The sequence below is a fragment of the Solea senegalensis genome, unplaced genomic scaffold, assembly GCF_019176455.1.
Source record: "Solea senegalensis isolate Sse05_10M unplaced genomic scaffold, IFAPA_SoseM_1 scf7180000016134, whole genome shotgun sequence".
In the NCBI taxonomy this organism is placed as follows: Eukaryota; Metazoa; Chordata; class Actinopteri; order Pleuronectiformes; family Soleidae; genus Solea; species Solea senegalensis.
The window spans coordinates 1-27,181 of NW_025321610.1; the positions used below are offsets into that span (position 1 = coordinate 1).

The window sequence follows — 27,181 nt, forward strand, 5'->3', positions numbered from 1 at the left end:
CAGTCATGTAATCAGACCTAAAGCGTCTTCAGTCATGTAATCAGACCTAAAGCCTCTTCAGTCATATGATAAATTAAAAAATTGAGTCTTTGATATTTGATTATTAAATATTCATGAAAAGGTAAATCTGAAAAGGTGTCATGACATGCTGGTCAAAGAAGGACATTCAGCCTGACTTATATTTGGAACAGAAAATCCCCACATGCAATTTTATTGCAAAATATAAGCTTTATGTACATTTAAAAAAAAAACATGGACCTTGAGGAGATTGGGTAAACTCGGACTGGACTCCATAAACTACAGGTTTTTTTTCCCTCATGTTTTAAAACTGTATTGGTGATTTGTGCTATTACATTTGTATACACTGTACTTTTATTAATTAGTTGTCACTTTCTGACTAGCAACAGTACTTTCCAGTTGCAAATATGAAAAGAAAAAAACAGAATTTAATTCAAAATTGTGGGTGACAACAATAAAAACAGGCTGTCACAGCAACAGCAAAAAACAAAGACACTGTCTGTGAACAGGGAGAACATGTACACTCAGCACAGAAAGGAAAAGAAACAGCAATTGCCATGCCTTTAAAAGGCAAGCTTTTTCTTTACTTTAGCAATTTCATTATAGACATAGTATTTGACATCTTTCCATGTCCTCTTGTTGAGGACCGGAGACTCTTTACAGATGCACAGCTGACAGTCTTTGCTGGTACCTTCCTTTGAGCAACAAACTTTCCCAGTCCACAGTCCTCTCCTCAGCAGTCCAGGCTCTCTTTCTGGACACTTGTGGAGCATCTAGAAATCAAAAATAGATCAGAATATAGAATGGATAACTAATACTTTATGGAACACAACTCACAAAATAAATAAAAAAATCAATTTCAATTGAGTTGAGTGTTTTCTTACAAATGTTGGATATAATGATAAAGATTCTATGATCTAGCAAGTCCTTTAAAGAAAAACTGCAACTTAATTGTTGAGTTTGTGAGTAAGAAAGTAAACCTATTTTCTTTGAAATAATTTGGGGGAATATTATCTAATTGACTTCAAGAGAAGTTCAGTGTCTCTGGGAGTTTCTTTCTGTCTCAGTCCCATGCACAGTTTGCGAGTGAAGTACAGAAATAAATATCAGCCTGTTGCGTGTTATTTGCTCATCGATATAGCCCATTTTCCATTTAAAACACTGTGATAGCATACTCTGGTTTTGTCAGGGGGGACAGAGCAGAGGGCAGATTTAATGTATAAATAACTGGCTCTGTTTCAAAGACCAGTTTGTACTGATTTAATGACTTTTGGATAACTAGCGTCTCCTTCAGTGTCTTCTGAGAACGTCCAGATATTCTTTAGCTTGTTAAAAATGAGACATACCATCATCATCATGATGTTTCTTACGTTGCTTGACAGCTGATATTGTTGATGCGATGTGTTGCTCTTCTCCGTCTTAGAAACATATTAGTTAATTGAAAGAGTTGAAGGCTCATGTTCAGAACACTTAGGTATATATCTGGACTCACCTCCATCTTCATCACATTCTTCAACATCAGCACCACACCCATCATCATCGTCATCTGCAGGCTTCTTGACCCTCTTGGGTTTTGTGGTGTCTTTTCCATCTTTGAAAAGATACATCAAGGCTGTTAAACATTGGTTTCAAGTCTCACATCCTACTTAGACAATCATTATGCTTTCTTTAAGAAAATAAAACATTTGCATTTTTTCTTACTGTTGACCACAATGTCAGGATCATCACCAGCAGTTCTGACTCTTTTGTGGCTGTGAGCAGGTGGGTTTGTGGTGGATGTGCATGACAGATCTTCATCTGACAGGACAACATATGTTACTTCAAACATATCTACATGTATGTTAAACATGCTTTAAAATGTTTTGTGTTTAACTGGCTAGATATGTGGATTTCATTTTCATTCTAGATTCAAGCTTGGTGTAAAGAGCACTTTTACAGTACAAGGTACTTACCCTATTGAAATGCAATAGGGTAAGTGATGATGCCTTCCTTCTTGATGCTCCAGCCCCAGTATTAAGTAAATAATTGCACGTATGTGTTGGTCATTCTGTTACACTAGGTTATAGTTAAGTGTGTACAGTGTGATTTGAGATAAACTTAGCTGAAAGCCTTCTTACACAAAATCTATTCTTCTCTTCATTCTTGTGTCCTGATGATACACATTTTTACTGCTAAAACCTAAAAACCTGTCCTATCCTTTTACATCAGAAACACCTGGTGTAATGTGATTCTGTCTAATGGTCACAATATCAGGACTTACCCACATCATCATCATCATCCCCACCACTCTCCTGATCACCATGTCTTTTAGGAGCATTTGTAGAGGTTCCATCTATTGAACAGATATCCACATTAAGTCCAGTCCACTCTCCATTTACAATGACTATACTTTCTTGTCCACTTACCACTTAACAGGTATATATATATATATATATATATATATATATATATATATAAATATATATATATATATATATATATATATATATATAAGGAATCAGATTTGTACCAATAAAATCAAGTAAAACTTATATGTCATACTGACGTCAGAATTTAAGAAAGAATTAAACTTACTGAAGCAAAAAATATAAGTAGCACTCAACATTTTAATGTAATTATGTGAATTATGTTTTGCATTTCAAATTTTTTTTGCTTCAGTAAGTTTTATTCTTATTATTATTATTATTTTGTTTGACATTGAAGGTTTTGCTTGAGTTTACTGTCAAATCTGATTCCATATATCTATACATATATATATATATATATATATATATGCAAGAGAATTATATAAATAAATAATATTTTTAAAAAATATAAACATTTTGTGTAAATGACCAACTTATGTATACACATGTTTTTATACATTGAATTTAAGTTGAAGATTAATTGTTCATGTCATGTCATTAACATACCAAAAACCACAGAGTCCAGAGTCATCAGACTTTTTCCTGTGAGTGCCTGTCCTCCCTGCTCCATCGCAAAAAGGAGCTTTCCGATTTTGGCCACCTGAAAAGTTTTGTCTGTCTGACGATAGTAATCGCAGTGGACTCTTATGTCATGTCCCATAAAACGGGCAACTTGCTCCAGTTCCTGATTGTCAAGGTGGAGTAGTTGACATAACGTAGCCACATGCTTTCTCAACTTTGTTGACCGCAGGAGCTCTGGATTGCTTGCCTTACACTCTTGTGCATATTTCCGGAGGCAGTCACACCCTCGAATATTTGTCATCGTACGAGTCCTATCAAATAGGAACGGGTTTTCATGAAGTATGCCAACTTTACTCCGCATTTTAATCATAAAATCAATGGATGACTTAGTGCAGTCAAGTAGGAGAATTGGCACTTTTCTTCCTCTTTTTCCACGGGTCACAATCCGGGTAAGTTTTCGGCTAAGTTGTTTCTCCACAGGTGAGAGGGTTTCAAAAATGTCCTTATTTACAGCACCAGTGTCCACATTCAGATATGTCTCTAACGTTAATCTCGACGCTTCTCCTTCACGTTTCTTATTAAAAACAATGATCTGTGCAAGAAGACACTCGCTTAAGGTTTTGTAGGCTGTGGTGGTCACATGTCTTCCCAATTCTGCCTTTGCTTCATTCTCGAGTTTCCTCAAATGGTTCTGAAGACAAACAATGTCCTCTGTCAAAGGTATGCAGTCTTCCTTGTTCCACCTTCGTTGTTCCATGGTACTATGAGCATTAGCCGACACATAACTTGACCAAGAGGTATCAAGTAGCTCTTTAAATTTTTTGGCTTTCTTCGTTAAAACATAAAATATCGCCACTCATCAAACAATGGCCAATCCATGTCTCGGTTGCTCCCTTTAAAGAAAATCCTATTTTAACTGCTGTTGATGGCTTTCCATATTCACTCTTCTCTGTGTTGTAATTTGACACCCTCCTTGCTGCTTTGATAGCCAGATGAAATTTGGTGGGATCACATAAGTCTTTGAGACCGGAGACACATTCATATACTATGAATAATGTTTTGAATTTCCTGTGATGAGTTGTGAGGAAGCTTTTTGTACCCGTCTTTTACCCCGCACTGTCTCCTCTTTCCTATTTCTACAAGTCTTTCTGTGTCTCCAGAGTTCAGTGCGCTTGAACATAGCAAAACTATTTTGGCATGGAAGGAAGTCCTTTGGAGATGCACCTTACGTGGCTGCTTCCATGTTACAAAACTTTCACATTATGCTGCCAGTTTCCCTTATTCCGAAGTATCCTCCTTTGCTTGGACCGTGCTGGGAAACTGAAGGCGTGGGCAACATCAGTTTCTTCACAGTGTTTTCTTTCTAAATGTCTTGCTATCTTCATATTAGCCTTTTCACAATACACACAGTAATGTGCCTTGTCCCAGGCTCTAAACAATAAACACTCTATATCTCTATGGTGCAGAATAACTCAGACACACCATTATTCTGCTCTCCTAGCTTTGGATAATTAACTATCGATTTTCAATGAATCATTAATATTTTTATCTTAAAAATCCAGCCTCTGAAGTTATTATCAGAATAAACACAGGGAATCACAACTTTAATGACTGCTATTGACATTATTGTCAGTCTGTTAGAAAAACATTTAATTTTATTAAAATCGAAAAATAATATTTATAGTCATTATTGTGAAAATTATAATTATTATTATTAGTAGTAGCAGTTATAATGACAATAATAATATAGTATTATTATTATTATTATTATTATTATTATTATTATTATTATATAATTATGCTTATGCAGTGCTTGTAGAAGGCCCTGTGTTCACTTCACCAATGAAGTCCAACCAAGTTCAAAATACTCTGACTTTAATTTTGGAAAGAAAATCCCTGCGCAAATAACAACGATTTACTTGTTTTTTTAAAGTCAGTGTTGCATTTTAAGAGCCACAGGCAGTATATATTGTTGTGATTAAATAGTGTACATAATGTTATATAATATCCAAAGTATTAATGTAGAAACATCACAACTATTTATAACAGTCACTTGTTCTGACACTGTTTTAGTGTTTTACAGTTTATTCTGTGGTGAAATCAGAGGAAACCTCTCCATGCTGTTAGCTTAGCTAAACATGTGGCCTGGCCTACAACTGCTGCACGACCTTGTTGAATGCTAAAACATTTATATAATACATTACCAGTATACTACTAACAAACACTGAAAAAAGTTACCAAAATAACTTACCTGTGCTGTCTCATGAGCCGTCTCAGTATTTCCTTGCTTATTTCTGTGCTTTTCCATCCTTATGGAATGTTCCCAATTCTTGAACTAGATAAAATTATCTTAATTTAAAATGAGACCTAAACATTTATTGATTATTTATTTTTTTAACATAATGAATTTTTATGTACATATATATCTATATATATACATATATATATACACACACACATATGTATATATATACACACATATATATATACACACACATATATATATGTATATATATATATATATATATATATATATATATATATATATATATATATATATACAGTCATGTGAAAAAATTAGGACACCCCATAAAATAGTTAGTTATTCATTAAGAAATGTTCACATATCAATGTCTAATCTTGTTTTTATTTATCTCTGGAAAAGAAAGTGATATAATTGCAGCAAAAAATAACATTGTTTTACTCATGAAACACAAGACATCAACATAAATGCATATTCTAGCTGAGGACTACCCCCTAATACCTAGTGTTACCCCCTTTGGCTAAAATAACTTCAGTGAGACACTTCTTGTAACCCTCTTCCAGTCTCTGACATCGGTCTAAGGAAAGTCCCCCACTCCTCAATGCAGAATGCTTTAACCTGTGTGATGTTTGAGGGGTTTCTTGCATGTACAGCCCGTTTCAGGTCACCCCACAGCATCTCAATGGGATTAAGACCTGGGCTTTGACTGGGCCATTCCAGGACTCTCCATTTCTTAGTTTTCAGCCAGTCATTTGTGGATTTACTGGTATGTTTAGGGTCATTGTCATGTTGCAGGGTCCAGTTCCGCTTCAGCTTTAATTTTCTTACAGGTGGTCTCACATGTTGCTCAAGCACCCTCTGATACACTGTAGAATTCATGATGGATTCTATGATGGTGAGCTGGCCAGGTCCTGCTGCAGCAAAGCATCCCCAAACCATGACACTTCCACCTCCATGCTTCACAGTTGGTATAAGGTTCTTTTCCAGGAACGCTGTATTTGGTCTGTGCCAAACATGTCCTCTGTTCTGTTGTCCAAATAATTCAATTTTAGACTCATCTGTCCAAAGAACATTATTCCAGAAGTCCTGTTCTTTGTCTACGTTCTCTCTGGCAAACTTCAGTCTGGCCTTAATGTGTCTCTTGGAGAGTAAAGGTTTCCTCCTTGCACACCTCCCGTGAAAATGAAACTTGTGCAGTCTCTTTCTGATTGTAGAGGCATGCACTTTCACATCAACAGTCGCCAGAACCTGCTGTAGGTCCCGTGATGACATTTTAGGGGTTTTGGAGACTTCTTTAGCATATTGCGGTCTACTCTCGGGGTGAACTTGCTTGGATGGCCAGACCTGGGCATGTTCGCAGTTGTTTTGAATGTCCTATGTCTTTTGAGATCTTTTTAAATCCCTCGCCAGACTCATAAGCTGCAACGATCTTCTTTCTGAAGGCCTTAGACAGGTCTTTTGATCTCACCATGGTGTTCACGCTCATGTCAACAGTCAGGAGCACACCAAACTGAACGTTTGAGGTTTAAATAGGGCAAGCCTCCTTCAAAATGTTGAGCAACAATGTTCTAATCATGTGCACTTGATGTGATACACCTATGTGTGATATCAGCCATTTTAACTGGGGAAAATGTGGGGGTGTCCTAATTTATTCCTCACCAGAAATTGCATGTTTATTTTATTACATTTTACAGAAAGTTTTAAAAAGTATTTTCTTCAGTTTTAATTGTTTAGTTATATTACTTGAATCTCTCAGTATTGTTAAAATTGATATTAAATATCCATATGTCTAAATATGTTAAAAAACACACATGTTTTCATAGGGTGTCCTATTTTTTTCACATGACTGTATATATATATATATATATATATATATATATATATATATATATATATATATCTATCTGAATAAAATACTTTGCTTATTTATTTATACTAAACGAGATACAGACTTCAGAGCCAAGCAGAAACATTACACATTAGTCACAGAGCAGACATGAGAGAGCACAGGTGATGTTCACATGACAACACAGCACTGAGTTTTAGGTCCAGACCTAAAACAGTCTTCGGCAGACCAAGCCCACTGTGGCCCACTGTAGCCAGGGGTCATGACCCCTCCTTCCATGACATTGTTTCCCCCAAAATAACATAGTTAATGTACATAGTATTGAAAGCATAATACATCCTGTATTATGTAGATCAGAGGTCAGACTGTTTTTTCGAGGTATGAAGCTATGAGTAAGTGCATTAAAACCATTATGAATAAACAATACGTCATGTATCACTCCACTTGTTCAATAAGTATGTGCAGAACATGAAAAGTGATATTTCAGCTGCTTTGACTGAAGTTGGGCGTTTGTTTTTTTCTTACATAACCAGTTAGCTGCTAATAATTGCTAACAAGGAAAACAGGGAAATTCTGTTCATATTCTGGTCATATATTATGTATCATTGGCACTTTTGTTGTTGTAAATTCCTTATTACTTGTGCAGTGAGCTGCCTGTTGAAAAATGTTAAAAATGTTATTTTGTTTAGGCATTACTGTGGGCAGTCTGTGGGGTCCTGGTGCTCTCTCACAGAGAACCAGAGTCATGTGATTATTGATGAGTCAATCCTCTCCCTCACCTGCAGAGAATGTTTTCTGTGACAGATGTAAGTAGCTCATGTTCTGCAGACACATGGGTTGTCTGTGTTTAAATACCTTTACCTGATCTGTTTTACCTGATACGTGGGGAACACGTCCCCGGCACTATTTATGATCAACAGTTTTGTCCTCACCACTTCTAAAAAATGTTATCAATTTATCATTAACACTCAAACTACCGTAAATGATGTAGCTCTTCGGTGTAGGTCTTCCTCTTGAAATAATTTCCTTCTTTTCTCCAAACAATCGCCGTGAAAAGTGCACACGAAGGAGATCAGAACCATGATGGATCAGTGGTGTTAATGCAGTGATCATAGTTTACTTCGAAACCCGGCAAAGGTTCAAACATCGTTGATGACATCACTGGGGGCTAGTGCCAGACACATCGCTGGGCCTGGGGCGTTCTGTCACTATGATATCACATTTTGATTGGCTGACGACACACGTCAGTCAAAGTTATAACCAAATAGGAAATGGCAGCTTCAACGAAAGGCCAGCAATAGTACTGGAGCAGGTCCACGGAGCTATGATGCGTTTAATGACATCCAGGAAAATCCAGCTCAGCTTCACAAAAAATAACCATATTCTTTATGGAAATATAATCATAACATACTGAAAAAGTAATTGAATTCAGACACGTTCAGACACACATTCATTTGATTATTAAAAAATAATAATAATAATAAGATAAATACTTTTTGGATATTGTCAGGGCCAGCAGAGAAGGCCCTGCTGGCCCTGACAGCCCACCACTGATTATTTAATACATTTGAACATGCCGAGAGATCAGCACTGTAAAATATGTTTTAATGGAGAGTAAGCGGGAGAAAATGCCAGACAACACCGTAAATAAATAGCTCCTTTTTAAAAAATGTCCCCTTCAGGAATTACCTTTTGTGGTACTTAGATCATCATTATCATTTCTGAACAACATAACAAAGGAGACAAAATTTCCAGCAGTACCTAGCCCTGAAACTAACTAGTTATCCTTTAAGCAAGCCTACATGATGAAATTCATGTCTGGGATGCCAAATAATAGGAAACATGAACTGGTAATTAATATTGTAAGTCAGATACAAGTCTTAGCAGTTTACTGCTCAGGCATACAGTATTGACCAACCTAAATTAACTCGGATAACTCAAAGAAAAAAAAACTTTGTACAGCAAAATTAAATGATTGAACTTCCTCTGATATATCTAAAAAATATGGCTACACATTTAGATGCTGTAATTTATGTTATTTACAAAAGCTAGTGAGAATTACAAATGTCTACTTCATAACAATGCAATGGTTATGCTTGTAAGCAGCAATGGATGACATCTATAAAGAACTACTGGGTGCAGTACCATAAAATGTCTGCAGGTGGAGCGGAGAGCAAATAAAGACATTTGGGTGCAGTACCATAAAATGTATGCAGGTGGAGCTCCAGAGCAAAGAGTGTGTGAAACACCAGGGCTGGAAATCAGGTTTTTGTACCAGATTGAGGACCTCAACTTTACAACCTAAGGAAGTGATTTCAGTGAAAACAAAGTGAAGACTGACCAAAATGTCCTCACTTTGTAAAAATGACCTCACACACACACACACACACACACTCACACTCCAACACACACACACGCGCACACACACACACACACACACACACTCTCACACACACACACACACAAACACTCACGCACACACGCACACACACACACACAAACACACACACACACCCACACACACGCACTGCTGTGGACGCACTGCTGAGGACAGAGGTCATCCTGAGGTCACGCACACTCAGTTTCACCTGCATCACAGCAGAAACCACACACATTCATGGCATAATCTGCTCATGTGTGTTTCATTTTCCATGTGTGTGTGTGTGTGTGTGCGTACCTCTGACTGTTGTTCTGCTAACACGCAGCAGGGGGCGCTGTTGTCAGGCAGCATGAAGAGGAGGTGGAGGAGGAGAAGCAGTGCATGCTGGGACAGAAAGGCTCGTCAGTGAGAAGATGATGTTCTTCAGACAAAGAGTCAAACTCTTAACATCTTTATTTACTTTGTTTTCTATTGGATTGAAAACCTTGAATTTTATTTTATATTGTTTTGACTTCTTTCTTTTTATTTTATATAAAGCATGTATTCATTTTTCATTGATTTTACTTTCTGTATCTTTTAATTTCACTTTCAAACATTCACTTTTTGTTATTTTTATCTCAGTGTGTGTGAACCTGTGTGTTTCAGGCTGGTTCTCAGCAGCAGGGGGCGCTCACAGCGCAGGACGGCGGCTCAGTTAATGACAGACATGTTGATTTTTTAAGTCTTTATTTATTGATGGTTTCAACAAAGAATGACTGGGACGAGCTTTGACCTCGTCCACTACTGAAGCTGCTGTCTCTTTATGTCCTACAGAGGACACAGAGACACTGAGGAACCACGACAGATCCAGAACCCAGGATAAACCGGTTCAGTGAATGTGGTCCTGAAGGTGTGGAGGTGGATCAGTGAGTCAGAGGAGACGCTGTAGAAGGACAGAGTCCCAGCAGGACAGTCCACATACACTGATACTCTGTGAGAGACAGAGGACATGATGAATGTCTGTGTCCCACAGTGAAAGACAGAGTAACCAAGATCATCAGAGCAGATCAGACTCCAGGACTGATCATTATCTCCAAACCAACAGTCAGAACGGTTGCCTTTCCTCTTGATTCCTCTGTAACTCAGTGATATATTAACAGTTCCTCTCCACTGGACCTCCCAGTAACAGCGACCAGTCAGACCAGGTCTACACAGCAGCTGAGACCAGAACTCAAATCTGTCTGGATGATCAGGATACGACTGATATTCTGTCACATGGGTCACTTTCCTGTTGTTGTCAGACAGTTTGAGTTTTCTGTGCATTGTGTTTGTGTCCAGTTCCAGTTCACATGAATCTGATGAAGACAACGAGACACAGCTGCAGTTTATTGATGATCAGCTGATATGTTGTTATTTCCTGTAAATCCATACTTACACTTCCTGAGACCAGGTTTTAACCTCTGCTCTCCAGCATGGTCCATCCTGGAGGAAGAAACAGTCTGAATGAGTTTCTGTCCAACATGAGTCCAAACTGTTGTCTTAATGACGCACTCTGGTGGACACAATGATGAACTACAAGGACAGGTGTGTTTCAAAGAGAAGACGGTGTCTGCAGAACCAGAGACCACAGTTTCAGGAGGCTACGCATTTACTCAACAGCGCCACCACGTAGACATTTGAAACCCACCACGAGTAAACCAGCAACAATTTGGCATAGCACAAACCAAGTAAACAAAGAAAATAGATAAAATAGAGGGATTTCATTTGTATTTTTTACAGTGTTTCAAATCGCAGTATTGTGGGTCTAAAAAGCATAAACTTTGTATTTGAATTACGGTTGTTTGATCGCTTGCTTGAATCGATACCTAGTTTCCAGTGCTTTCGTGGTTTTTTCAGCTGCGCGTCACAGAGGAAACACATGGCTACTTATGCAGCTGCTGCTGCGGAGGCTCGTCGCTGTTACTGCTGCTTCCAAAACTTGTGTGTTTTCACCGTTGAATGAAGAATGAAGAACAACTTGATTGTAGCTGTTAGATGACGAACATCTCGTACACAACTCACTACAAACACCACAGAATAAAGACATCTTTACTTTAGTTTGACCGTAGACTGTTTGAAGTGGACCAGGACTGTTCTGTACCCAGTACCAGGACTTCTCACATGATGCTGCTACTCTGTGCAGATGATCTGTCCAGTTCATGGTTCTGGTCGTTTCTCAGGCTGAACTACGTGACATTCACTCGTTCTCACAAGGTGTTTAAAAAGTGTCACTAATGTTTGGTTATACTCACTGACAGAGGAAAACATAATAACAGGACATCTTCAACCTGAACCTGCTGACAAGTTTGAATACTGCTGATGAACATGAAGAGGAAGGAGGAGGAGGAAGAGGAGAATGCCTGAGAGTGTCCAGTCTCCAGTGAGGACTCTTCAGTCCAGCAGACAGCAGCTTCTCTCCTGAGTCTCCTGGATGATTGTAGCTCAGGTCCAGTTCTCTCAGATGGGAGGGGTTGGAGTTCAGAGCTGAGGTCAGAGAAGAACATCCTTCCTCTGAGTCCAGACAACCTGACAGACTGGAGTTAAGAAGATATGATGAACTCAGTGATTCAGAAAAAAACATCTTTATCAACAAGAACCTGAAGAAGCAAAGAGTCTGAGACAGAGTTCTGACCTGAGAGTCTCCAGAGAACAGTGAGGACTCTTCAGTCCATCACACAGCAGCTTCACTCCTGAATCACGCAGGTTGTTGTCACTCAGGTCCACGTGTCTCAGACTAGAGGACACAGAGCTGAGGACTGAGGACAGAGCTTCACAACTTCTCTCTGAGAGGTTACAGCCACTCAGTCTGAGGTAGAAAACAGTGATGAACAAAAGGTTAAACATGTTTGTCTTGTGCTCTTTAGAATATGTCTTATTAATATTTATATACTGATCCACGTACAGAGCTTTGTTGGAGGCTTTGACCACCGGCAGCAGCTTCAGAAGAGCCTCCTCTGAAGCAGAGTATTTCTTCAGGTCAGACTCTTCCAGATCTTTTCCTGATGACAGTAAGATGAAGACCAGAGCTGACCACTGAGCAGGAGACAGTGTCTCTGTGGACAGGCGCCCTGATGTGAGGGACTCTTGGATCTCCTCCACAAGAGAACGATGGTTCAGTTCATTCAGACAATGGAACAGGTTGATGCTTCTCTCTGCTGACAGATTCTCACTGATCTTCTTCTTGATGTACTCAACTGTTTTCTGATTGGTCTGTGAACCACGTCCTGTTTGTGTCAGTAGACCTCTTAAGAGCTTCTGATTGGTCTCCAGTGAAAGACCCAGGAGGAAGCGGAGGGACAAGTCCAGGTGTCCATTTGGACTCAGTAAGGCCTCGTCCACAGCACTCTGGTGCAGATGATTCAGTTTAGGTTTTTTTCCAAAAGGTCTGGACGACTGGCTCGTTGTTGGTTCTTCTGACAACAGATTTGTTCCAGAGGTGATGAAGGTCAGATGAACATGAAGAGCAGCCAGAAACTCCTGAACACTCAGATGGACAAAGCAGAAGACCTTGTCCTGGTACAGGCCTCTCTCCTCTTTAAAGATCTGAGTAAACTGAAGCTGCTGTGATATTGATGCCACACTCTGTCAGGTCTGATTCATAGAAGATCAGGTTTCCTTTCTGCAGTTGCTCAAAAGCCAGTTTCCCCAGAGACTCAATCATATTCCTGTTCTCTGGACTCCAGTGTGGATCTGTCTCAGCTCCTCCATCATATTTGACCTTCTTCACTTTGGACTGGACCACCAGGAAGTGGATGTACATCTCAGTCAGGGTCTTGGGCAGTTCTCCTCCATCTCTGGTTTTCAACATGTTCTCCAGAACCTTTGCAGTGATCCAGCAGAAGACTGGGATGTGGCACATAATGTGGAGGCTTCGTGATATCTGGATGTGGGAGATGATCCTCCTGGCCTGCTCCTCCTCCCTGAACCTCTTCCTGAAGTAGTCCTCCTTCTGTGGGTCCGTGAACCCTCTGACCTCTGTCACCATGTCCACACAGTCGGGAGGGATCTGATTGGCTGCTGCAGGTCGTGTGGTTATCCAGAAGCGAGCAGAGGGAAGCAGTTTCCCCCTGATGAGGTTTGTCAGTAGCACGTCCACTGAGGTGGACGCTGTGACATCAGTCAGGATCTCAGTGTTGTGGAAGTCCAGAGGAAGTCGACACTCGTCCAGACCATCAAAGATGAAGACCACCTTAAAGTCTTCAAACCTCCAGATTCCTGCTTCTTTGGTTTCAGTGAAGAAGTGATGGATGAGTTCCACCAAACTGAACCTCTTCTCTTTCAGCACATTCAGCTCTCTGAAGGTGAAGGGTAACATGAACTGTATGTCCTGATTGATTTTGTCTTCAGCCCAGTCCAGAGTGAACTTCTGTGTTAACACTGTTTTCCCAATGCCAGCCACACCCTTTGTCATCACTCTTCTGATTGGTCCGTCTCCTCCAGCTGAGGCTTTAAAGATGTCTTCTTGTCTGATGGATGTTTCTGGTCTGTCTGGTTTCCAGGAAGCTCTTTCAATCTGTCTGATCTCATGTTCTTCATTGACCTCTCCAGTCCCTCCCTCTGTGATGTAGAGCTCTGTGAAGATCTCATTCAGAAGGGTGGGGTTTCCTGCATTAGCCATGCCCTCAAACAAACACTGGAACTTCTTCTTCAGGTTTGATTTGAGTTCACGTCGACAAGCTGAAGCTCTGATTTCTGACAGAACACAAGAAAATAAATCAGTGAGTGGATCATTGAGAAAATAAGATGTTCTTTCTTTCACATTAAAAGTCCTCTTACTGTCAGCTAGCTTCTCCTGCTTCATCCTCCTTAAGAAGTCCCCTGTGATCTTCAGAAAGGCCTCTCTGCTGCTCCTCTGCTCCTCATCCTCCCTCTGACTCTCTGAGACTTCTGTGTGATCTGTATCCAGAACCTTGTGGATCTTCTTCAGCTCGTTCTTCACAAAGCAGATGATGTTCTCCTCCAGCAGCTGGAACAGAACATGTGAAGTTTAACCTCAGATGATCAGTGACAGACTGAAGTCCTGCAGGTCCACAGAGCAGCATCCAGATTGTCAGAACCAGGACTCTGCTTCAGTATTAACAGTAGTGTCATGTTTGTACATTTACACACCTTAAATATGGAGTCCAGGTCTGCTCCATGCTGCTGGACAGACTGACCACTGAGAACCTCTGTCCTCTGCTGATCAACTCTGAGGACAAAAGATTCAGTGTCATTTACTAAACAATCATTTACTTCAGATTTACTGCTGGAAACGTTTTCAGAGACAAGGACAGGCTGAAGACGTTTAGTGGAGACAGAAAAACAACATTGGTCCACCAAAGAGAAGAAGAGTGTTTTTCTGGATTCAACATGTTTTGGACTAGACAGGCTCCCCCTAGTGGAGGATCATGTAAGTGTGTGTTACTATGTGTGAAATTCTTACATCAGTTCACCATGTTTTTGTCCATCCTTGAAGTTAATATTATGATCTATAGACAAGTCACTCTTCATGGACACACAGCTGGGTCCAGGTCCAGGTCTGGCAGAGTCTGGTCCCTGTTGACGGATCCTCCTACAAACACAGGACATGACGTGTAAATACAACATCTGCTGTGATTGATCTCATTAATGATCTACAGTATCAGGAGACACAAGGAAAACAGGTTTGTGTCAGAAATGGTTGAGTGTGACCCAGATGGTGTCAAACACTACACTGATTAACACATTTAAGACTTCCACATTTTCAGTCAGATCACTTTACCCAAACCCAAGCATGTGAGCCAGGACTGTTCCACATTTATTCAACATTTCTTATTTTTTCATGGGTCCAGATCTGAGATTAAATGGGGACGGGTCTGTTTGGGACTTGGTTCCAGAATGTCTTGGGTCTGCATGGGTCTGGGTCTGAATTCTCAAATATTAGGTGTCTCTGGTGCTACATGGTGGATCATTTGAGTTGTTGACCTGTGAAGACCTCCACCCTCCATCATCTGACCTCTGTTCTTGTTTGAAGTTCACAGGTTCATTCATGGACCAGTCACTCTTCATGGACACACAGCTGGGTCCAGGTCCAGGTCTGGCAGAGTCTGGTTCCTGTTGATGGATCCTCCTACAAACACATGATAGGTAAATAAAACACTGAGCTGTGACATGGAGACGAGTCACATGATCAATGAGATCCTCATCTCACCTCTGACCCTCATGTTCCTCACACAGAGTGGTTTTAGAGGGTGGAGCTTCCTCTTCACTGTCCTTGATCTGATTCATAGCAGAGCGCCACCTGCTGGGAGAATAAAACTCGCTCATTACAAGTTCTGCTAACATGGGTGGACCACATTGACATAATGTGGGCCGGTCAACAAGAAGACCTTTTTTAACCACAGAATTTTAGTCGCTGAACAACAGAATCAGTGACGTGAGATTCATGAGCTTCACAGTAAAAACATCACGTCGACAAAAAGTCACAACTTTTTCATTTTCAGTGCATTTCTTTTTAAATCCATGTTTCTGCTGCACGTCACATGTACTTTTATGTGTTATCGTCTATGTGTTTTTTTATATTGTTTCTATGTGAAATAAACTAAACAGCTGATGGAGACAGAGTGAGTCAGAGGAGGCGGAGTTAAGTCATAAGAACATGATGGATCTGTAACAGGGAAGTGGTTGTTTTGCAGTTAGCAGCACTAGCCAAGTTAGCTGAGAGAGGATCCACTTTTCAGACAAAGGTCAAAGTAAAAGAAAGCGAGTTCATATCTTAGGAATTATTGAACAGGAAATTCCACTTCTCACTGTAGCTGTCACTTTTACTCCATGATTGATTCTTTAGCTGTGACAAAGGAACACGACTCTCTCTACAAAAACAAACACAGTGAACTTGTAGAAAAGTCTTTTGTTACAACCAGGTGACGTTTGAGCTCCAAACAACATCTGGTCGTTAACAAGAGTTTGTGTTTATAGATGTTACATTTAAATATGTTTGATGTCAAATCATCACTCAGTGAATTAAGACCATACAGAAGTTCAGCTCGTGGGTTCTGAGCATCCACGTGATTCCAGTGTGTAATATCACATGTCAACCAGCAGATATCAGCATTTATACTGTGTCAGCAGAGCTTCTTCAAAAGGGTTGGGCCTTCTTCACGTTCAGAGGAACCAGGACATTTAAGCCTCTCTAAGTCACTACAGGGTCAATTCATTCTGTGTAAAAACCTCAGTCACTGAACAAGAGTCAGTGACGTGAGATTCATGAGCTTCACAGTAAAAACATCACGTCCACTCAAAGTCACGTGTGATGAGATGAGTTTAGTTTTGTTACCTTGTGAAAGCAGGAAATGATCGTCATGAAGCTGCTGAACGTCTGTGAAGTGATTCTGCTGCTGAACAGGAAACAAACCACAGACCAAAGTTTTCTCAAGTCTCATCTGAAGGAAATGTGATGAATGTGATCAAATAACTGCTCTGATCTCAACTTTACTCTAATCGACTCGACTCAGATTAGTATCAGCCATGTTGCTTTCCATGACTTCATAGCGCCTCCTCAAAGTGGGCGGAGTCATCACAAGCCTGCGTGATACTATGGTGACGTGGTTTTCTATGGGAGACTAGTAAAGGATTGTCTCCTTAATGAACCTGTTTTGCCAGTTTCCAGCAACATTTGTAGACCGTCAAGGGTGCACACTTGCTGCTCCTACATAATCATCCTGTTAACATTTCTCACTCGTTTCCATTACTCCCTTTAAATTAAATTCTTGATCCCCTAATTCCCTTAGATTATTTTTCATCACCTCTGTATTTGCCTCATATGCCCTACACCTCAAAAGTACATGTTCCACAGATTCCTCCTCTTCCTGACACCTCTCACACAGTCCTGTCTGATGTTTCCCTGCCAATTTAAGTGATTTATTCAGTTATCACAACCTCCTCTCTCCTGTGTCCCATACCTAACCTATTGACCCTAACACTGTTCTGTATTTGATATAAATGCCTCCCTCTACCCTGAACATGTGCAAATGGTCAGCTGGAGACTTACAAGCATCGCTGTGGTCAAAATATATTCTAGCCAATTTAGCATTGGTATAGTGAGCTCTATGGAGCACTTTACATTGTAAAAGGCCATGTTTGGCGCATATGGATGAGGAGTGGACCAGTTTTAAAACGCTTCTCCACTGGTCGTCATCTATGCCCACCCCTAATTCCTGCTCCCACACACCCTTAAGTGATGCTGTGGGGACTGGACACAAGAGGCCGATTCTATTATAGATGGTGGAAATCAGTCTTTTCTGATCAGCATCAAGGCAGAGAAATTGGTCAATTTCCGCTTCAGGGGGGCGGTTCGGAAAGTGTGGAAACTGCTTTTGGATAAAGTGTCGTACTTGGAGGAATCTAAAAAAGTGGCTATTGGGCAGGTTGTACTTAGCTGACAAGGACATGAAAGATGAAAAGGTATCACTCGTACAAGTCATTAAAGTGGACATATTATACCCTATTTCCCCCATTAAAATAGTTCCCTGGTGTCCTAATGAACATGTCAGTGACATGCTTTGGTCAAAATACCATAAGGATGAAGCATCATAGCAGTTCAATAACCCTGCTAAACCCGCCCCTTTCAGAACGCTCGGTTTTCGTGCATGGTCCCTTTATATGCAAATGAGACACAGGCAAACACACACCCACTTCTTCCAGGGGGTTTCTGATTTGTCCTCTTTACAGCGCTTTACAGCTCTATTCCTCTCCCCCTCCCTCCACTAGTTCTCTGACAATATCAACATGGCAGCAGAAAACAGCGAGAGTGCCGTCACAGGAAGAGATGTCCTACATAAGGATCGAGCCGAACACTGTCCAACTGTAAATCAGTTAAAAACACTTAGGAACAGCACCACTGATCCACCGCTGATCGCTGCATAAACTGCTGCTTTATGTGACTGTATCAGACTGAGTCTGTGCTCCGGTCATGGAGGACGTACTGAACAAATATGTTTAATTAGGACGTGAATGGTCAGTTATGAGCTCTATGTGACCTTTTCTTAACAATGTGTGTGTTTGTATGTCGGTGAAATACGGTCGCTGACTAAATACGGCGACCACTGGCCGCAGTCTGATGTGAAGTGGTGCGAACACACGTTTGCTGACTTTATCCAGCACATTAGCTTCATATATAAAATTTTATTTTGTGTAAATGCACAGCCAAGCTGTCAATGTTAATTAATTGTTGTGCACTGACATTAAAGTGTCGTCAATTCATTGCACCAAACTGATGTCAATCTTGTATTCTGGTTATTGATTGGTTCCTTTAGCACTAAATCTTAGATTAGCATGAAAAAAAATGCATTGAGTCAGAAGCCCCTGTCCTCCTCTAGCCCCCACTTGCTCCTTTCTTTTTTACGCAGACTGCTCCTTCTCCTCCACTTGCAGGTGTCGCTCGTGAGCCATTTTAAGTGTATTTTCTTCCAAAAAAGAGAGAACAAATATTTTATAAATGATACTGAGATTTGGTAATGGTTTATTTCAACCAGTTACTCTTTCTTAAAACAAATATTTTGATCTTCCTCTCAAAAATATAGACGGAGTGACCTACTCTGCCTTTTTCAAGGTTTTTCAAATTTTAATTTTGGTGCAACACTGGTCAACATGAAATTCAAAACAATACTGAAAAATATGTAAAGGATAAGCTAACGATCATCTTTTAGTTTATTGAGGGGAGATTGGCTAACACACTTTAGGTCAACTATTTCACAACCAATAGCATTAATTTTCTCAAATTTCATGATCCATAATGTTTCTTTTTTCTTCTTTCTCTCTGCAGATAAGTGGTGTGAGTTGATTGCATGGAGTAAACTGAAAAGGTGAATACTGCACTGCAGTTAAGGATGTCAAAAGATTACACCTGTCGTAGTTGTGGTGCTACGGTGAATACCATAAAAAGGGTACGTGATGCATCAAGGGCTTCATAAAAAGGAGCCACATTATCAGTATGCGTGTTGTATGGAAAGTTTCAGTTCAGAAATGACAATGCTTTTAAATGTCATGTTTACCGCCATCATCGGCAGTCATCTACTGTGTCACAGTGTCAAACTTTGCAGGCACCTTTTCTATGTCAACTTCCACATTGTCAGAAACAGCTGATCGACCTTAAAGAACCTACTCTGTCACCTAAAATCTCACATTTCAAGAAGAGAGGTAGTGCATTGCCCATTTAAAGACTGTGATAAAACTTTTTCAGTGACGTCATCTTTCACAGGAAGCACAAAAACCCCACAGCTCTGCATGTCTCTGGTGCATACTGTCCTCCTTCAGTTCCTAGTGAGTCTGAATCTTCTGTTGCTGAAAGCCAGGCAGATGAAGGTTCAGCTGATGATGAGCCTGAGGCAGAGTTTGTACATGAGAAACCTGTGCATGTTTATATGAAACAGCTTATTCCTTCCTCTACAGTCATAGATCATAGAAGAAATTAATAGTCTTAATGAAATGTGCCTGCAGTACACGAAAAGTCAACTGAAAGCATCTCTTCAAACAAAAACTGAACTATTTGAGACTGAAACTGAAGATGTTTTGAAGACCCTAGATGATGTAGATATTCATGGTACCTGCAGCTCCTCCCTTTCCACAGAGTACTACAGAAAACAGTATTTTGAGGAGAATTTTCCATTTGTGCATCCACAACCCATTTTTTGGGGGATTGATGAAAATAGAAAGGAGCAATATTCTCAGTATGTTCCCATAAAGCATACATTGACAACTCTGCTAAAACATACTGATGTGGTGGAACAGGGTTCTACATCTGAGAATCAAAGTACACCTCATATTTTAAATGATGTGTGTGATGGATCGATATTTAAATCCATTCCTCTTGAGTCAGGTCTCACATTAAAAGTGATGCTTTATCAAGATGCCTTTGAGGTGGTTCAAAAGAAAAAACACAAGCTTCTTGGAGTCTACTTCACTCTAGCAGATTTGGAACCTTTTCATCGATCCACTGTTGACAACTTGCAGCTTTTGCTTTTGTGCCGAGAAGCTGATTTCAAATATTGTGGCCACGAGAAAGTGTTCTCTCAATTGATAACTGATCTTAGAGAACTGGAGACAAATGGACTGAATATTTCTGGAAACATTGTCCAGGCAACTGTCTTTTGTATTGCCGGTGACAATTTGGGGTCACATAACATTGGTGGATTCACAGAAAATGTCAGTACATCTCAACATTTCTGCCGATACTGTCACGTAAGTGAGCTAGACCATTTGGAACACCATGCTCCAATCCGTACAGTACAAGAGTACAATGACACTGTTCAAGAACTGCAAAATGGGGATGCAAGTGTAGTCAAAGGTGTGAAATGTAACTCTGTCATTAATTCGCTGACATGTTTTCATGTTTGCCAGCCAGGCCTCCCACCCTGTATTAGCCATGATCTCTTTGAGGGTGTCGTGGCATATGACCTTGCCATTTACCTGAACCATTTTGTCAAGGTGAAGAAATTCTTCACATATTCACAGCCTAATCGAAGGATCAAACAGTTTCGTTAGCAGGGATCTGATGGTAGCTCTCAACCAGCTGAAGTTTCAGAAAAGGGTGTAAAATTAGGTGGCCAGGCAACAGAAAACTGGTCTTTACTGAGACTTCTCCCCATTATCATTGGTGAAAAGATCCCAGACACAGAGGATCCTGTACGGCAACTGACTGTCCGGCTGAAAGAGCTAGTGGAATTGATTTGTGCCCCGACTATATCAGTACCCCAGGTTGCATTGCTCAGTGTTCTGATTGGTGATTATTGGTGAAAGAATGTTTTCCTTCACAAAAACTAAAACCAAAGCATCATTACCTCAACCACTACCCTGCCTTAATACTAAAGTTTGGCCCACTCATACTGTGGACAATGAGGTTTGAGAGTAAGCATTCATATTTCAAAAGATGTGTGCGAAGGACACAAAACCTTAAAAATGTATGTCACACACTTGCAAAGAACCATCAGCTACTGCAGGCAAACCTACATTCTGGCTCCTTTTTTGCACCCTCATTGATGGTTAAGAACTCCACTCCTTTCCATGCTGAACTGTACAGCGAAGCAGTGCACTCTGCAGTAGGAGAAACCTTAGTCAAAGAACCCCATTTTGAGTCAGCTACCGAGGTGCAGTGGAAAGGCACTCAGTACAAAAAGGGACTCTTTCTGTGTTTAAACCAAGGTGAGGCACTTGAATTCGGACAGATTGAGCTCATGCTTGTGACGCAGGACCACCATGTGTACTTCATTGTTACACCTCATGACGTGTCCTATATGCCAGCATTTGCGTTGTATGAAGTAAAACAAGCAAGGCAGAGCATGAAATGTTGGAAGCCTGAGCGGAAACTAGATTATTATCCTTTGCCTGTGCACAAGCTTTGTGGGACAAGGGTAATTTCTCTTAAGCATAGCATTGTTGACTCGGAGTAATCTGGAGTTTGAGAGATTAAAATCTGACAGTAATGCTTGAAGAACAATATTTTTAATCCCTTCTACTCCTCCAAGTCATGGATGCAGAGAGTTTGCTTCTGTCTTTAATCAAATCAAGTCTTCCTAAACTGAGAGATCCTGAACCTTTGCTGGAGCATCTGCAAGGTTTAGGAGTTGAGGACCTGGAGGACCTGAGCTACCTGCAGGAGAGTGACCTCCTTTCTGTCCTGAGACCAACTGAAGCCAGGAAACTTCTGTCACTGCTCAAAAAGAAAGGAAGTATGTATTTCAATTTGTACATAATAAACTTTCACATTAGAAAAATGTGCATAGTCAAAATATACTTATTAGGTACACCTGTTCAAATTAATGCAGTCCAATGCAGCAGTTCTACTATGAATTATACTTCAAAGAATCTTATCTACATGAAGTTTTTCCATGTAATTTTATTAGGCAAGTTCAATGTAAGGGTCCTATTTAATTCAATGTGTTTCTACCATGCTGAATCAGTGTGAATACATTAACTAAAGTTAATGCAAAGGTAAACATAAACCTTATGTGTTCATTCACTTAAAGGTAATGTGAACTCTGCGTGTGTTAATTCAGTTAAAGGTAAGGTGAACTTTTACATGAAGTTAATGTGATTATGCAGTTAAAGTGAGGTGAACGTTCACATAAACCCTATGTATTAAACTATACAATAGTAATGTTTTTCAAATATGTTTATCGGCAATTTTCAAAATTACAGTAACTTTAAATATGTCTGCACCACATGGATGCCACACCTGTGGTGTTGGAACTTGAACAACAAGGCACATCATAGCCACCATAGGCCCTACATACATGTGTCTACCTCAAAACAAAGACAAGAACTGAAATCCTGAATGCTAATCAGACACTGATGCACCGGCACAATACAACACACGATAGCATGAACTAATTCAGCACTTTACAAGTTTAAGGAAGGTTATCTTTGATATCTTGCAATTAGAAAAAGTCAAGGCTCTTAATACTGCAGATCATAATATCCCATAGCAAAGCAAGATTGAAGATGAGATCTCCTTTATGTCACATTTACATATAAATGAGCACTAATTGAGACCAAAGTGGTTTTCTCATTCTTCTCAAATGTCTCTCCTGAGAATCAAGTCTCAGGAGTGAGCACAGTGAGCACTGTGCGAGTTCTCTAAATTCTCTCACAACTGTCTCTTTTCTTGATCTCAGCTAAGAGAAAAATGAGACATATTGTGCTGCTTTCAAATATGTCTCATTTTGATATCCTTACTTGGAAGCACTGTCTCAGTTATGTCTCAGTGAGAAATGTACATGGTTCTGTCTCTCACTGCTCACTATTTGAGTTCTCAGATTCTCTTACAGCTGTCTCTTTTATAGTGTCTCAGCAAAAAGAAAAATGAGAATAGTGCCAGCTCAAGCATACCTCAATCATATGTCAGTTTATCTCATGCTGAAATTTGAGAAAAAGTCAGGTAAATATTTTATGAGACATTTGATTTATTTACATAATTCAATTTATTATAAATTAATAATAATAATAATAATAATATATCATAATCAATTACAAATTAACACAAACAGCCATGATGTGCTGAAAAGACACCTTTTTGAGACTTTTTAAAATGTGTGAACTTTCTAGATGTTAACATTGTACTGTCAATTTAATTAACTTGTTTTCTGACAGTAGTGTAGATGATATGTAAATGAATAAACAGCTGTTCTTTTGACAGAATTCAGAGCATAGTAAAAGAGTCTTGGGAAGTGTAGCACATACTGTTTTAATAATCATTTGAGTCACCGTGATAATACAGTAGAGGCAATTCATCTTGCCACCATACACTGTAGGCCCTTTGTTGCATCTAATAGGTAATCGACTCATCTGGCTTCCCCTCAACAACTCACTGGAGAGTGAGTTGTGTTCATTTTATAATAGCGATCCAGCTAAGCTAGTTGCTGTTTGATGGCTTGAACTATGTGCTGGGACCATATTTGTACTGTTGCTGAATTCTAAAAAGTATTCATGGTCAGTTGTGTGGACCGTGTGCATGTTCAGAGCAGGTTATTTAAATGATAAAGCATTAGATTTGTGGCCAGTTGAGGTTTTAATGGGTTAAAACTTTTCAAGTGTGTTTGGGAAATGAGCTGCAAACACAATGCCAGGCATAGATGTCAAGTCAAGAAAAACAACTTTGCCCAGTATGTGATCCAAGGAAACTACTGTATTGGCAGAGGTGTCCAATATGGGAACAACATGATTGCATGTACCATTTGTTACACTATCTTGCTGCAAAGAAAAACCTGCACTTTTGAATTCACGAACAAGGGCCCATTTGGCACATGATTGTTCTGAGGTAAAGAAGAACTCAATCTGTCCATACTTTGTTTGTCCTTCACAAGAAAAAACAACTGTACAATTGTTTCTTCTATTGCGTTTCCCATAGTGTTTTGATGTGAGGTAATTTCTTTTGACTTGTGCCCTGTGAAAGACCCTTACTGTTTTAGAATTGAAACAGTGACCAGCATGTCTCTCCAATGTACATAGGTGAACTGTGTCCAGTTGAAGTTCACTAAATGCTCCATATAGTTTAGTCCTAGAGAAATCATTGTTTTCCTGACAGAAGCTATCATCTTTAGTCATCCGTGTGTAAAATTCAGCTATGGCATTCCCTGGCTTTATGGTTTGTGAAATAACAGGAATGGACTGCACAAGTTTGACTGCATGAACCATCTGCATAGGTATTTTGAGTGCCATGTATGAGCCTTAACAAATAGCCATTCTTGTCTTCAAAATGGAAACATGAATGAGTCCATAGTGGACCAAGGGCCCTGACACAGTCAGCTAAGGGCACGAGAAGGTGTACATTTGCAGTTTCGTACCGCTCACCATAGAGATTAGCCATTTGAGAACAAAAGTTGCACAGTAGTTTCTCTGCATGATCAATCGGTTCAACTGATATGGATTCCATCAACAAAATGAAAATGGCTTCACTTAGTAGAAGGAAGTGACTGTAGTACAGTGTTGCAAGAATTCCACAGAAAACATCAGGTCAATAGAAGATCAAAAGATCCCGATATTCTGATGCTTTAAAAACATTCTGTGAGATGCCACTGATCGAGGATATCGAGTTGAGGATGGAGGAGAGATATCATGAAATCGCCTGTCAATTTCTTTAGCATTTTTTGCCATGCTGAAGGGCTGACATGAAAACTCTGTAGAAAACCACAGAACCATCAAAAGGCGCATTGCTCCAAGAAGGACTGAATGCATATAATCTACAGCAGTGCCTTTGATAAGGTTATAACTTTTAATTTTGCTAAGCCAACAGGGACCCTTCACCCCTTTAACAGTGGTTTTGGTCTCATTTGCGATTTTCATATCAAGAGCAAACTTTTTATTTGTGTGAAGTGGCCCTTTTGGATCTCTATGTTGGTATGGAAAGGCATGGACATGTCCCCTTTCCCCTGTCCTCACAGTCTCTCCTGGCTGCTCACATTTATGACGTCCAAATTCCCCATTGTATTGCACTGAATTAAGGACTAATGCCTGAGCAGGCAAGTCGCATGTTCCAGCAATGGTGAGCACTTTACACACAAATGGTTCAGATGTCAACTCTGCAGGTTGCACAAGAATTCCATTGTCTGCAAGTTTACTCAGTGTGTCACTTAGTGGTCTAAGAAATGTAACCATGGATGGTTTTGAATCTCCATACCAAAGTCCAGCAAATATCATATTCTCTCTTTTTGTGCGTTCCATGAAGCTCAATTCATTGATGATACAATAAAAAGGCCAAACTGAAAACTTTGACGATTTAAAAATAGGTACCCCATCTGTGTTCCAAGTAAGTGAGATGTTTTTAGGGTCACTAAGAGGACCACCCCCATCTACAAGCTGTTTGTAAACTTTGCCATCATATATAAATCTTCAATGTTGTTGGTGCCTGTCTTCTTCAATGTTGTTGGTGCCTGTCTTCTTCCTGCTTAATCTAAAGTTTAGCTTCTCCTGAAAACCTGGCTTCAGAAACAATGACCTTATTTGAGCCTCGATTGGAACCTCTACGAAGGATGAGGATCTTCCGTCGGACACACTGGTCCCACAAGACAGACATGCTAACTGTTCATCTTTTAATGACCCAAAACAATTACTGCAATATTTATGCAATACAATAGGGGATGATGCAGACTGGGAGAAAAAAAAGCCTTTGAACTTCTGTACACTGTTTAAGCAGTCTGTATTCAGATCGGGACAAAGCAACTTCAACATTTTGAGCAAATCACTTAGGGCCTTATCAGTTACTTTATGACAATTTACATGAGCCATGACGATCAAAAGGCACTCTGCCACAGTTATTGATGCACTGTCATATAATGGTTTGTCTGTTGTGTCCTTGAAATTTCACTCTTCTGCACACTCCTCACTCAGACCCTCTTCAAATCCCTCACTGAACATATGTCCATCATCATACGTCCAATCCCCCACATCAGAGAGAGCTTTGTCATGTGGTTCAGTTGTTAGGCCATCAGGAGGATCTCTGAAGGCTGATCTGGAAGATGGTTCTTCATTGTCTTCAAGAGAGTCAACAGTTAAAATACTCTCTCGGGCCACGCTTCCTTGTGCTGGTAATAAAATAGAATAAAAATCATTAAGGGTAAAAAAACATCTTGTGACAATGCAAAACCCATATCATCTCACTTTCTTAGAATCTAATGATTTTGTCATATGTTAGCATGATCTGCTCAGTGACAAAATATACTGTACATCATTAGACAGACAGACAGATAGAGGGTGTGTGTACCTGGCAGGTGGTGAGAGGGTTGATGTTTTAGAGTGAGTGTGGTAGATCCTGCATGGGCACCCGGAGGATGGACATGTTCCCCTTGAAGTGCAGCATTTTGGGCTCCTCCAGAAGGCACCCCCCCCTGCTGTGTTCCCCTGCTGCTACCTCCTGACACAGAGAAGAGAACACACATAGATCAGGACCTGCTTGAATTTTGCTTAAATTACATTTTTCATCAATTAGCAAAGAACTGATTTCTTGTGAGAAACTCAAAAAAGGAAAAAGAGTACATGTAAAACATGTAAAACACCAAAGACAAGTTGACTTAAATGGAACATATTATACAAATAAGGCTAATGGGATGCATATTCTTTTTTCCCCACATCTTGATCACAATGTAGCAGTTTATGTTTACATCTGTGTGTGTGTGTGTGTGTGTGTGTGTGTGTGCGATAACACGTAATCCAGTGTTGCATGTAACTCATCACAACACACACGTAATGATCCCACGATGAGAAGTTGTGGGACCTCAGGT

At 39.9% G+C, this 27,181-nt stretch overlaps 1 protein-coding gene and 1 pseudogene across 1 annotated transcript; both read right to left on the reverse strand.

Annotated features, from left to right (window-relative positions):
• Window positions 1-709: 709 nt before the first annotated feature.
• On the reverse strand, window positions 710-4,166 carry LOC122762853 (the record flags this gene model as incomplete). The annotated part of the gene is made up of 6 exons (XM_044018045.1): window positions 2,931-4,166; window positions 2,279-2,350; window positions 1,720-1,815; window positions 1,511-1,609; window positions 1,365-1,436; window positions 710-791 (listed from the first exon to the last, which is right to left on the reverse strand). Coding segments are annotated over exons 1-6 (1,193 nt in total), but the record flags the coding sequence as incomplete, so codon positions are not given.
• Window positions 4,167-10,143: 5,977 nt separating this feature from the next.
• Window positions 10,144-16,947, reverse strand: LOC122762854 (annotated as a pseudogene).
• Window positions 16,948-27,181: the final 10,234 nt, after the last annotated feature.